Source organism: Diceros bicornis, chromosome 6 (assembly GCF_020826845.1).
Source record: "Diceros bicornis minor isolate mBicDic1 chromosome 6, mDicBic1.mat.cur, whole genome shotgun sequence".
Classification (NCBI taxonomy): domain Eukaryota; kingdom Metazoa; phylum Chordata; class Mammalia; order Perissodactyla; family Rhinocerotidae; genus Diceros; species Diceros bicornis.
Window position 1 is genome coordinate 66,484,999 of NC_080745.1, and position 14,759 is coordinate 66,499,757.

The 14,759-nt window shown below is 38.6% G+C and overlaps 1 protein-coding gene across 4 annotated transcripts in view; it reads left to right on the forward strand.

The window, feature by feature from the left end:
* Window positions 1-935: 935 nt before the first annotated feature.
* BTRC (beta-transducin repeat containing E3 ubiquitin protein ligase) overlaps window positions 936-14,759 on the forward strand; it is a 171,040-nt gene continuing 157,216 nt past the window's right edge. For 3 of the 4 annotated variants that reach the window (XM_058543798.1, XM_058543799.1, XM_058543800.1), the window contains exon 1: window positions 936-1,060. In XM_058543798.1, coding sequence (XP_058399781.1) covers window positions 1,013-1,060 — 48 coding nt within the window. In that variant the 5' untranslated portion in view covers window positions 936-1,012. The remainder of the gene's footprint in view (window positions 1,061-14,759) is intronic. The other variant, XM_058543801.1, reaches the window with a different exon arrangement.

A 14,759-nucleotide genomic window follows, 5' to 3' on the forward strand; every position in this document is an offset into this window, starting at 1 on the left:
AAAAGGAATTTCCCTAATACACTTATTTTATAAATTCAGATATTTTGTACATGCCTATCACTTTTAGCCCAACCCTAGTGTTTTTTCCACCTAGAGTAGACCTAATTTCCAAAATAAATTCGTACTGTCCCTTTCAAGGCTAGACTAAATACTTACATGCTTTATTTGCTGGATGGCGATTATATTCCACCATTGAAGGCCTTTTGTAAGTACTTGTTTGACATTTAATGCAGGGCTCACTTCTCAGGGTTAGCAGTAGCAGGTCATGCTTTCTGAGAGCTAAACATCGAGAATTTCCGGAACCGAGTTCTATCTGGCCGTGACTTGCTGTGGGGGAGAATAAGGTCCTCGGGAGAAATGTGAAGCAATGGCTTAGCAGGACCTTGAAATTTTGCATTGGTCTGCGAAGTCCTGCCAGGTGCCCATAGGCCCAGCGTCTCTGGGTCAAAATCCGTCCTGCAGACGCCAGATATATGAAATTTGGGGCTGTCCAGTTCTCTAAAACCACAGTTAGGGAGGGGCTAGGACCTCTGAGTCCTTTCACAGTTTTTTCCAGTATTTGGGCTTAAGGTGAGGCACTCGTCGCCATCTCGATATCAAATACCAGGCAAGCCGTCACTGGCGTCTTTCGGTAACCACGGAGACAGCCGTGCCGCTCCGTAGAGGCTGTAAACTACGATTCCCATCAGCTGATTATCTCTGCTTGCCGGCGAGTGTTTAGATTTGGCTTTTCGATCCCGCGACCCTGCCGCAGTGAACTGCGGGAGTTGCAGTTCGCGGTGTGGACTCACTTTTTGCTGCGGGAAGCTCCATAACTACAAATCCCGTGAGCCAGAGGGCTCACGCATGCGCACAGGACAGCCGGTCCTCCCTGGCCCCCCTGCCGGTGCCTGAAAGGTAAGAGAGGGCGGGGGGAAGGAAGAGGAGGCGGGATCCGGGAGCTGCGTTGGCTGCGGCCTGGCACCAAGGGGGCGGCCCCGGCGGAGTGCAGACCCAGTGTTCCCCGGCGATTATGGACCCGGCCGAGGCGGTGCTGCAGGAGAAAGCGCTCAAGTTTATGGTGAGGAGAAGGGGCAGGCCGGGAAACTGTGGAGGCGGTGGCGTTGGCAGCGTCGCTGAGGCTCGGGCCTGGGCCGCCCACCCGCCGGAGGAGCGGGCAGCGGGACCCTGGGCAGAGACCGGCGGCGGGGGCGGCTGAAAGGACGGGACGGGACGGCAGCTCCAGGGAGGCGGGAGGAGGTTGCGGAGAGGACCCGGGGGTGGGGGCAGCAGTTCCGCCATCTTGTGGATGAGAGGCCAAGTGACAGCGGGAGCTTAATCGGGGAGGGGGCTCTGGGTGGCGCGCGGGGCCCTGGAGTGAAAGGTGCGTGGGGACAGTTACTGAAGAGCGGAGGAAGCCGGGAGGAGAGACGCCGTGAGGCCGCTGACAGGGCCTTCTCGGTGTCAGGGTTACGGGTAAGGCCTGGGAAAGAGGTGCATTCAGGAGTGGGGAAGGGGAGCGCGGGATAGTGGGAGGAAAGATATTGCGAGTAGGGGTAGGGGAAAACGGGCAGGGCTGGATGCAGGTGGATCTAAGGGTGGAGGAGAGAAAGCCAGGGCTGGTGGGAGACTTGTAGTTTTGTAGAATGACGGAGGAGAGAGAGCTTTTGCCTTCAGGATGCAATCGCAGCTTGGCCAAACTAATGTTGACAAACTCCGGAAAGGAAGAGGCCTTACTTAGGAAGATAAGGACTGGGGATGGGGACCTAGGGCTATGGTGACAGTCTCTGGGAAAGGAAAGGGATGTTAACCATGAGCCAGGATTACAAATGTCAGAAAAGGGATACATACTCTACTTAGAAAGGAGAGGCTAAATATTGTAGTACCGACGAGGTAATGAAAAGCAAGAGGATTGGTCAGGAAAACCTGGGTACAGGAGATTGGGGGCAAAATTCATATCTAATAGGGAAAACAAAACAAAACTATTGCTAAATTGTAGAGCTAGTAAAATGTGGGGCCCAGGTGCTGTATCACTTTCTGGGAAAGGAAAGGCTGTAGAGATTAGAATCGCAAGACCCATAAGAAGTGATGAGATCAGTAGAGAAATTCAGGAGATAAAAGGGGGAATGTAGATAGTGGGGAATGGGAGATATCAAGATTGGTGGTTACTTATCAGTTTTAAGTTGAAGCACAGTATGAGCTTGGATTGGATTTTGTGGGTGTGTTTAAATCCTTTGGAACCTAGTTCTTTAACTTTGTATCATGCTTTTCTTTTGCTATGCTTATGTTTGTATAGTCTGATATTTGATGTGTTTGATCTGATGGTTCTTGTATATCCTAGGTGTAAAACCAGACTTTATGGTTACAGCTAAAGAGTGATGGGATGCATAGACTTCTATCTTAACAGGTGATCTCAGGGACATTGATATTATTTACAGTTGCATCGTGCTTTTTCAGACGTGATTGTAACTTGTCACTCTAAATCTTATTTCTTTGTTAGTTGTTATTTTGTATCTTTGCCTGAAATACTAAAACAAATCTAAATAAATATGGACACTAACCTAATTGAATTCAGGCTTTAAACTGCCCCATTTACAAGAATACTTTTTTACTAAAACTTTATTTATTTTGTATTAGTACTTTCAGAAACACCTAACTAAAGTTTGAGTGTATCATTAACAAAATTCCATTAGGCCTGAAGAAGGTTCTTGAATTTTTGCCCAATGATGAAATTCTAAAATATTAAGAAGAGACTTTGAAATTTTTTTGCACTCCAGAAGTAAGAAGAAGCTGCTTTATATCTCAAGCCAGCTTCTAGATTTAAGTCAGAAAAGTGGCAGCTGCTTATTTTTGTTTTCCTGTTTAAAGGCTGACTCGATCCTAATCTTGACACTTGTGTCAGATTTATGGAATAATGTGTGATTTACAGATCATAAAGAGACATTATGAGATCATCTTCTTTACTCCCCATTAGACCTCAGCCTAGGACGTTCTCAACTACTTGATCTCTGCTTTGTACCAGTGAGTTATGTTTCGATAATGGTCTCCTGACTGAGTTAAAGTGGACCTGGAGATTGCCATGTAGTAGTTTGCAGCTTTTAGGGCACCACACATTATTAAATGTTGAGTCAGTTTCCATAGGGAGAAGCCAATTTTTTCTTTAATTTTAGTTACTTTCATTTTTGACCTTGCCTGCTATTGTGGCTGCTGTTTGAGAAAAGGCCAATGTGAAGAGGGTCACCAAGAATGACACCTTAATAACTGAAGCAAAGAATGGAGAGTTAGAGATTTGGTATTCTTTCTCAGCTCAGTAACAGTCTTATTATGAATCTGAGTAAGTCACAACTTGCCTTTGGTCCCATTTACCCTGCTATAACATGTTGGTTTCTTCAGAATCAATTTTGAGATAGGAAGATATTTTATTTGTGCTTGCACCAAGTAATTAGTGCACAGTACACATGGAAGGGCTATCCTTTTAATCAAGTTGAAATTTTTGTATAGTATTTGCCTGTGTTTTGGCCTTACCTCTTCCTTCAGCTGTGAATTGTGAATGGCAGTTTTTGTACGGATACCCTGATTTCCAGTTTAAGAAAATGTAAAATTTGTTTAAAATGCCAACATGTAGTGGATATTCTCTTTCATGAATTTTTCTCATTACCACATTAATATGGTGCTTTGATTAGGAATTTTACAATATAATCTTATTAATGAGACTACCGAGTTGAACTCGGAACTACTAATTCCGAGTTGAACATAATTCATACATGCTCTAGGCTTAAAGTTTACCCTTGCATACTTGTGAAAAATAGTTTAAGCAGGAGGTTTAACTTCTAGACACAAATGATATTATTATTATTATTTTTTTGTGTGTGTGAGGAAGATCAGCTCTGAGCTAACATCTGTGCTAATCCTCCTCTTTTTGCTGAGGACCGGCTCTGAGCTAACGTCTATTGCCAATCCTCCTCCTTTTTTTTTTTTTTTTGCCAAAGCCCCAGTAGATAGTTGTACGTCATAGTTGCACATCCTTCTAGTTGCTGTATGTGGGACGCTGCCTCAGCATGGCCAGAGAAGCGATGCATCGGTGCGCACCCGGGATCCGAACCCCGGCCGCCAGTAGCGGAGTGTGTGCACTTAACTGCTAAGCCACGGGGCCAGCCCAGACACAAATGATATTAAAGCAGTAGTTACATTAAATAACCTATGTGCTAATATAACCTATGTGCTAATATTTCATTCAGTTTTAGGAGGTCCTTAAGGACCTTTCCTAATACTTCCTTGGTCATCACAATTATAATTCAGAAAAGATAAATGGGAACTTGAAGAGGACCTGAGAAGAGAAATGAAAATGATTGAAGGAATGTAGGCACCATTTTATAAAGAGATATATATATCTATAAATATTTATATGGGGGATGGAAGGACAAGTTGAGGGATGAATTTAAAGTTTATTTAAAAAAATTTACAGGATAAACCAGTCCCAGAATCTTAGAACTGGGGAAACGTTTGAAGCTTGGTTGAATTAATTTTAGGGCATATAAAATGGTTTTTTATTGAGTTGATGGATAAGTGAAACATTATAAAAGGTAACTTTCTGTGTAACAAACCACCCCAAAACTTAGTAGCTTAAAAAAACAATTTATTATTTCTCTCAAATCTGTGGTTGACTGACGAGTTTTCACTTTCACTTGGTATATTGGCTGGGGTGCCAGTATGGCTGGAATGTTCAAAATGTCCTCACTTACATGGCTGGCCGCTGGCTGAGAGTTCAGCTAGCGCTAAAGGCCTTCAAGTCCTCCTTTATGTAGGCCTCCTTTCTCCACATGGGCTTTGGATTTCTTTAAAGCGTGGTGCCTGGATTCTAAGAAGCAGCATTCCAGGAGACAGGAAATAGAAGCCAATCAGCCAATTCTCTTAAGTCCTAGGTTTGGAAGTCTGAGAATGTCGCTTTTGGCCCAAGAGAGTGAAGGCCAGGCCAGAGTCAGAGGGAGGGGCAATAATCTCTACTTCTAGACAAGAAGAGTGGCATGCATAAACAGAGAGGGGGAAATTGTTGGGGGCTATGCCCTTTTTTTGTAAGGAAGATCAGCCCTGAGCTAACATCTGATGCCAATCCTCCTCTTTTTTCTGAGGAAGACTGGCCCTGAGCTAACATCTGTGCCCATCTTCCTCTACTTTATATGGGACACCGTCACAGCATGGCTTGACAAGCGGTGCGTTGGTGCGCGCCTGGGATCTGAACCCACGAACTCCGGGCTGCTGCAATGGAGCACGCGGACTTAACTGCTTGTGCTACCAGGCCAGCCCTGGCCATGCCCTTTTGAGACTGGCTGCTGTAGATGCTATTCTAGTTGGATGTTCAGGCTAAAAATAGAAATGGGATCAGCCAAATTTGAGGGTAATAACACTAGGAATGCTTTGGAGGCATCTCTTTTTTGAGGTTAACTTCTTAAGGAACTAACATGATCTACATGACTTGCCTTAATGTCACTGTAGAGGTAATACTGGGTGAATTAATATGATCAGTAACTTTTCTTATTTGCTTGAGAAGCATATGTTTCTAAAAGCAAGAAAATATATTTAAAAATAAATATTCATATTTTTCACTATGATGGGCTTTTCTTTAAATCAGTGAGATTGATTACCAGCTGGTTGGATGAACATTTGAAACTAGTTCTTAGTTTAAGTTGTCAGAGTTTCTATGTATATATTACCTGTTCTCAATTTAAATTAGCCTTTAGTTTCTTTTCTGGATATTCTTATGTAGGTATTGGGGCATAAAATTACAAACTATTGATAATTCTTTGTGCTAATTTTCTTGATTTGTGTTTATAATAGATGCATATAATAGATATTGGAAGTGAATTATTAGATGTGAAATAAAATTCTTGTACTTTGAATGATTGTCAGAAATTTTTTATTGCTAAATTAGAACATGAACTTTCAAGAGAGACCACTTGTTATCTATATTATTTGAATATTATTTAAATCCTGAAAGAAAGGAAGCAGATAAGAATTTTTTCCCTTACTACGAGAGACAGGACATTATGTAAGATCTTGATCATGTATAGATAGCATTATTTTATGGTAAATGGCATTACAAGAAAAAAAAGAAAGAATGACAATGAAGAAAGAAGAAAAGAATCTTTGTGATATTAAAATATTTTAAAATCTCATCTACTTTCTAATAATGTTTTAATACAGCATGGAAGTGCTTTCTAAATATGTAGAGTAAGAATTCATGGAGGATGAAATAGAAAATATTTACCAATGTTTTAACAACTTGGTCATTGTAAAGAAAACTGCTTCTTTCCTTAGTAAACCAATCCCAGCTTCCTAAAAGTGGCAATGGAGGAGGAAAAAGTCTCAATGGGAAAGGTTCACTGGATTTTATTGTTTCAACTAGTATTCCACAAGATGCACCTTGTACTTTGGGAATCTCTGGAGAATTCCATATGTTTTCCCAAAGCCTGATTGAAACATAGCTAGAACGTTTTACAGAAGACTCAGAAACAATAACAGTGGAATAGATATGAGAGTAATGTTGAACTAAGAATGTGATTTGTTCTCTGGGGCATTACCATTGTTGTTCCTGGATTGCCTTCATATGTGGCCAGGGTGGGGGTGGGGAGCGAGGGATCAAAAGCCACAGAGCTGAGAGAGAATTCCTGCCTGCCTAAAATGAACCTTTTGAGTTGGAATTTCCTTCTGAGGTCTTGCTCCTTCCTGAGATTTGGCTCTCCCTTCAGAGTATACTTGCCTTTCCGTTCCTAGGCTTATGACCTGACCTGACCTGACTCTGTCAATAACAGGATAACCACAGTAAAATTGGGAGAGTTGTTTTTTTTTTTAATTTTTGTTTGTTTACTTTTTAAAATATAGTCAGCCTTGAAAAACAGCTAACAGCTATCATTTATTTGTTTACTGTATGCTGTTCTGAATTCTTTAGATATATTATTTCATTTAATCCTCCCAATAATCCTGTAAGATAGATTCAGTACTATTGTTACCCCCATTTTCAGATAAGGCAATTGATTCTAGAGAGGTTAAGTATCTTGCGCTAAGTCACTCTGGTAGCAAGGAGCCTGAGATCAAACCCAGGCAGTCTGACTTGAGACTCGCACTTACACTTTATTTCATCCTTGAATAACAGAGAAACAATCGAATATGATGGCGTATTTCTTTGCTAGTCATGTGGTGGCCAGAGTGGAGGAGTTACTGCTCAGACTTAATATAGATTTTCTGATTATTTGAATTACTGAGGAAATGGAGTAAGATTTTACAGTTGTCACAGTATCATTGTATCAGTTAGCAATTGCTGAGTAATAAAGAACCACAAAATATCATAGCATACAATGATAGATACTTATTCCCAGGAATATGTGGATTTGCTGAGAATTGGATGATATAGACTGGGCTTAGATGACTCTGGACTTGGCTTCTCACTCAAGACAGTTCCACACGTTGTTCTGGGACTCAGACTACAGAGGCAGTGACTTCCCAGGCAAAGCTGTTCTCATAGCTACAGCAAAGGCACAAGAGAGCAAGCCCAGTTGTTCAAGTGCCTTTCAGTCATTGGTTGTATCACACTTGCTAATATTCCATTAACCAAAGCATATCACGTGGTCAAGCCCAAAGTCAAGGGGCAGGAACGTGTACTCTGCCCAAAGAAGGACTGGGGGAGGGAGTAACTTGCACAGAAATCTGTAGTTACAATAATCTGTAATAATCTAGTCCACTTAATTCATAGAAGAATGATAAAATGCTTACCATGACAACTATTGTGCTTTCTTTCTGCTCTCCTTGTTGGCATCATCCTGGCTAGCACTTTCTCATTTTCGTTACTAAACAACACCTGTTGGTTAGATACTTGAGAATCACAATTTAATACAGCAAGTTTCTTTGCATCATGTTATGTAGGGCAAAAAAGGGATAAAGAAATAATCAGAATCTTGGCTTTAATCCACAGTGATGCCCTGATAAGTTCATCAGTATCACAACGCTATTCTTCTATCATTGGGAAGGACAAGGTTGATGTCACTCCAGTGGCATTTGTAACAGAATTTGAACTGTAACAGAATTTGAATCGAGGTCAGACATAATGCCCTAACAACTCATAGCAGATTTGGAGCTCTTAAATCCCTTCTCTGCACCTAAATTTAAGGCTGCAAAGATAGGCTGCTGATATTTTCAGATTCTGAAGGACTTTCTGGCTTTTGCTGAAAAGTCATGAAAACAGATATCCAGGAATGGTGGAGAGTGTTTTTTGCAGCACAGATGCGTAAATCCTTGTGCTTAGGAAGTACTACACTAACTGTCAGTGTGATTATTTGTGAATTGTTGGATTATGGATAATGTTTCAAAATATTTAATGGCATCTGAAAATGTACTAGTGAACACACAGACAAATATTACTTTGGTGATTTTTTTTCCTTGGCATTCCTTAATGTTTTCTAGATTTTCTACAGTGAGTATATGTTTTTAATAAAAAAATTAAAATTTTAGTATATTGAGTGTATATATGTATAAAGCAAGTACCCCAGATTAAGACCTACACTTGATCATGGACTGCAGTGTAGCTAGTTTACTGGCCAGTGGTGGCTTGAACAGAAACCTCACTCTGAGCTCATTATCTTAACTGGGAAAGGGGCTGTTATTAGTCTTATCTACTTAAAAAGGATCTCTTTTTTTTCCCTCTCAGTTCATTTAAAACTGTAAATTGTCGTGTATAATGTATTAATTAATAATTTACACCATTAAACTCCTGTATGTATCCAAGGTTTTCATTGGAAATTTAGGACTGTGTGTTCCTAAATTGTGCTGAAGCACTACATTTTCCTGTTAAATAGTACTTGACAAAATCACTGAGTTGACAACTGAAAACGAGGCCGTGATAGTTGACATGCAACATGATTTGATAAAAATGTGAACATAAACTGAGTGCAGAACATTGTGTTACATGTGGAGGGAGGTGGTTATGGGGGTAGGGTGGGATGAAGATACAAAGTTAAATAAATCTTCTGTCTCCTCTAGAGCTTCACCATCTATTGAGAAAATAAGCATTTATAAATATCTCTTAAGGCACACTTTGGTAAGTGCCAAAATAGAGACACAGAATGCTATAGAAGTTAAAGCAGGGAAAACTACTTTTAAAACTGGAGAAGTCTTTGGAAGCTTTGTGGAAGAAGAAAGCTTGATGTTGGATCTTGTAGAATAGAAAAATTTGACAGTCTTGTTTCTGAGGTGGGCAATTCCAGGAAGAGGGAGTAGTTTGGGTAAAGGCCAGAAGATCAGAAGATGGGCAGGCACAGGGTGAGTAGTTGGGAATGACTTGAACATAAGTTCATAGCAGACAAGAAAGAAAAGATAGATTGGGAGGCTGGGAGTTTGGATTGAATCCAGTTTGTATTTAAGAATAATATGCCTGGGTGGGCCCGGTGGCGTAGCGGTTAAGTTCGCGCGTCCCACTTTGGCGGCCCAGGATTCGCTGGTTCAGATCCTGGGCGCGGACTGACACACCGCTCATCAAGCCATGCTGAGGCAGCATCCCACACAGAAGAGCTACAACTCTGCAACTATGATGTACAACTATGTACTGGGACTTTGGGGAGAAAAAAGAAAAAGAGGAAGATTGGCAACAGTTTTTAGCGCAGGGCCAATCTTCCTCAAAAAAAAAAATATTCAGGTGTACTTTGTGTATGTCTGTGTGTATGTAAGCTTTTTATTGAAGTACAATAAATATACCAAAAAGTGTACAAATCATAAATATAGAGCATATTGAATTTTTACCCAGTGATCACTTCTGTGTAACCATTATCTAATACCTATAGATTAGTTTTACTTTTATTCATATTTAACCTCATATAAATGGAATCAATCCAGTATATATTCTTAGTGTCTGCATCTTTTGTCCCACGTTGTTTGTAAGAAGATTCATTCACATTGTTGGGTTAGGTGTAGTATGTTCATTCTCATTGCTGTGCAGTATTCTTCTGTGTGAATATACTTCAGATTTTTAGCCATTCTATTGTTGATGGACATTTGGGTTATTTCCAATTTTTGGCTACTGTGAATTGTGCTGTTATGAATAATCTCATACATATCTTTTCTTGAACGTGTATATATATTTCTGTTGGGTATATACCTCGGAGTGGAATTGCTGGGTCATAGGGTATGAAAATGTTTAGCTTTATTTTTTTATTTTATATTTTTTATTTTATTTATTTATTTTTATTTTATTTTATTTTTTGTGAGGAAGATCAGCCCTGAGCTAACATCTATTACCAATCCTCCTCCTTTTTTTTTCCCCCCTTTTTCTCCCCAAAGCCCCAGTAGATAGTTGTGTGTCATAGCTGCACATCCTGCTAGTTTCTGTATGTGGGATGCCGCCTCAGCATGGCCGGACAAGTGGTGCGTCGGTGTGCGCCCGGGATCCGAACCCGGGCCGCCAGTAGCGGAGCGCGCGCACTTAACCGCTAAGCCACGGGGCCGGCCCCTGGAAGGAATTCTGAAACCTATCTACAAAGTTTCAAGTAAGCCATGTGACACCGAGAATGAGAAAGTGACTTGAGTATTTTTTTCTGGTGGACTTTGGTCTTATTTAGAACACTGGCTTTTAATAAACTGAGGAGAAAAGCAAATGAAAAAGAAAAATATGTGGTCATCCTATAATCTTTAAAAATAAAGCAAAATAAGTGAGAAACACTCATGGTCATCATGATCAACATTTACTGGTTTCCTGTTACTGGTGGCATAGGTCAGGGATATGATTTTGAATAACTTGCTTCTTCAGGGAAATAATTTAGGTAGAGGAAAGGGGGGCACCCTTGAGTAATGTATTTGTTTGGCCCTGTTCTACTTCTCCCTTCTTCGTAAATCATCCCAAGCAGCAGTCTGTATTGTAAGAAGCTAACCGAATGATTGTTAATTAAATGTTTAGTATTTATTTTAGTTGGTTATTAGCTTGAAGTCAAATTTGTTTAAAGAGTAAATACGGAAAAGTTATTTTTTTTACACTTTGAACACACACTTGCTGATCATTGGCGTGTTACTCCCATTTTATGAAGCTGGAATATAATTTCCTCATTTTTAATGACTCTAGAGGCTTATAGTTATTGAATCTTTGTTTTGATGTTGTTAGGCATGTCAGTACTTTCCTTGATACCAAGTCCTCAGTTAGGAGATAGCCTCCCAATTATAACTTGTTTCCATGGGAAGACATAGTCCACTTTGAAGCAGTTGCCAGTAATATATTGCTGCAGAGATAGACTGTCAAGTGTTGACTCAGGTTTAGTGTTCAGTGTAATTTAGAAAAGGTGACTTGAATAGAAGAACATTGATGCATCTGTTTTTCAAATTGCAGTTAACTATAATGACTGCTTATAAGATCAACTTTATTTTCTATTGGAATCTTGTGTAACTTTACAAATTTTACATAATTTGAGTTTAAAAATGGACAATTTAAAAGTTAGTCAAGTGAATTAATCGACAAGAATCCTGCCTTATCAAATCGTGCTTCTAAAGGTTTTTCACACCCTCCAATCGGATCCAGGTATGGCATTTTGAAAATCAGAATGATTGCCTCAGCTTTTATCAGAGTTTGAGAATAGAAGCTCTTTTTTATGCAGATATGTGTCATCTTTGATTATTTGGGACTCTTCTGGAGATAGTCCCTTTACCTGACATGTACCAACTACATCAACAAACTATATAATCCTGGTTATGTTCATATGTGGTCATGTTAAAAAGTTATTCTTAAATATTCTTAAATGTGTTTTACCAATATCTTGTGGAAAAATATTCATAATCTTTTGAAAGCATTCATGTTAAAAACAATTAGAAATGATGTTTATCTCATTTGGACCTGTTTCTCTTTCAATGTATCTCATTAAAGTGTAGGTATAGTATATAAGAATTTATACTATAAGATCAACTGAGACTTTGATTTAAATATCTTATAAATTATACATGGAAGCCTGCATTAGATACCACATATTTTTTCCAAAGAAGCTTCTTTAAATGATTCTGTTAAGTGTAGGAATGTTCTGATGATTATCTTTTTAATTAAAATGAGAAATCTTTGTTTAAAGTGGCATTCTTTTTTTACGGCCTATTACAGTCTCTGTAACAATCATTTCTTAAGTCTGAATGTTTTATTTCCAGGAATCCATTTATATGAAACTATGCTTAGACTTAATTAAGGAACAATTCTTACAAAGCTTGTAAATAGCCAGGAAAAAAGGGACCAAAAATAACACTGACATTCACATTCAACAAAATGATTGTTACAAGGTATGTAATAAGCTATGAAAATACAATAAATCCCTTTTTATAAGAGTTCATATTTTTTGATCCTTGTTTTCAAGGGTATTTAGAAAAAGTCTCAAAGCTCTGCAAAATGACATCTGTTTTGCTGAATGGACTAGTGCTAACTTCTTTTGTCTATAAGTGACAATAGAGTTCTACCTGTCTTTTTAGTGTGTTTTGTTTGAAATACTTTGTAATCAATGTAAATTTTACATTGTGCTATGATGAAAACAAGACCTGGTTCTCCTCCCCCTTACACTACTTTCTATAAAGTCATAAAACACTGGGCAAGTTGCTTAACCTTTCTGAGTCTCATTTTCCTCATCTGGAAAGCGAAGATAATAATACTCTTCCTACTTCAAAGAGCTGTGGTGAGGACTAAGTGAAATTATAAGTAGTGAAAATATTTTGGAAATTATATAGGACTGTGAGCATCCAAGCTATGTTTCTTTATCTCTCTGACTTTGGAGTGATAGTAGTATTAATAATAAAATAACAACAATAATAATGGCAGCAAATGCTTAGAGCTCAGTATGTACCATGAAGGATTCTAGGCACTCTACATATATTAACTCATTTGATACATATTAGGTATGTATCGCCTGATTTACAAATGTAGAAACTGTGTCACAGAAAGGTTAAGTTACTCCCTTAAGGTCATACAGTTGGAGAAATATGGTTTTGAAGAAGGGTATGGATGGTATCAATCTTTTTTCAGATATACAGAAAAAATGTGAGAAAAGCATAATGATCACTCATATACTCTTCATCTGGATTGGCCATTTATTAACATTTGGCACATTTAATTTTTTTCTCTCTAGATAGCTTTGCTTTTCTTTCTAAATCATTTGAGATTTGCAAACATCATGATGTTTCACCTCTACTTCAGCATGTATTTTCTAAGAACAAGAGCATTGTCTTTCATAACCACAATGCAGGATCCCACTCACGAAATTTCACAGTGATAACATTTTATTGTTTAATATATAGTTCATAGTCAGACTTCCACAGTTGTCCCAGTAACGTCCTTTACAACTTAAAAAAAAAAAATCTACGCTCCAACCGATTGTATGTAGTGTGTCTCTTTAGTCTCCTTTAATTGACAACAGTTACCATCTTTTTATTCATGAAGTTGACATTTTTGAAGAGTCCAGGCTTGTTTTACAGAATGTCTCTCATTTGGATTTGTCTGATTGTTTCTCCATGATTAAATTCAGGTTAAAAAATTGTGGCAGGAATATACGTTGTGGTTTCTTTCTCAGTGCATTACTTCAGAAGATACGTCATGTCAGTTTGTTCCTTTGTTGGTGATACTAAGTTTGATCATTTTATTAAGGTTGTAGTCACCAGATTTCTTCACTGTAAAGGTATATTTGTAATTAATAAGTGCTCAGTGGGGCAAAACTTGGAAATTGTATAACTATCTTGTTCCCCAACATTGTTTTACAATAGCTTTAGCATCCATTGATGGTAATCCTTCTGTGGTAGTTGCAAAATCAGCCCATTTATTTTTAGGCAGTTCTAAATCATTTTTTTCTTTCTCCTTGACTTTGAAACAAAGACCGTTTCCTGTTTTGGGAAGACATTGTGTAGACTTTATCATTTTTCTTTTCTTTTCTTTTTGTTTTTGAACTTAGACTAATTAAAACATACTTTTTACATTCTAATTTGCAATTTATATGCTTTGTAATTTTTATCTTTAGTGAAAAACATTTCTAGTGCTGCTTAAAGAATTGGGTTTATTTTTTATTTATTTTTAAAATTATTTTATTGAGGTCATAATGGTTTATAACATTGTGTAATTTCAGGTGTATATTATTATTTATCAGTTTCTGTACAGACTGCATTGTGCTCACCACCAATAGTCTAATTTTTATCTGTCACCATATATATGTGCCCCTTTACCCCTTTTGCCCAACCCTCAACCTCCTTCCCCTCTGGCAGCCACTAATCTGTTCTCTTTATACATATGTTGGTTTATCTTCCACATATGAGTGAAATCATACGGTGTTTGTCTTTTGCTGTCTGGCTTATTTCGCTTAACATAATACCCTCAAGGTCCATCCATGTTATTGCTAATGGGACGATTTTGTCTTTTTTATGGCTGAGTAGTACTCCATTGTATACATATACCACCTCTTTATCCATTCATCAGTTGATGGGCTCTTGGGTTGCTTCCACATCTTGGCTATTGTGAATTATGCTGCAATGAACATAGGGGTGCATAAGTCTCTTTGAATTGGTCATTTCAAGTTCTTTGGATAAATACCTAGTAGTGGGATAGCTGGACTGTATGGTATTCCTATTTTTAATTTTTTGAGAAATCTTCATACTGTTTTCCAAAGTGGCTGCACCAATTTGCATTCCCACCAGCAGTGTGTGAGGGTTCCCTTTTCTCCACATCCTCTACGACATTTGTTATTTTTTGTCTTGATAATTATAGCCATTCTAACAGGTATAAGGTGGTATCTCATTGT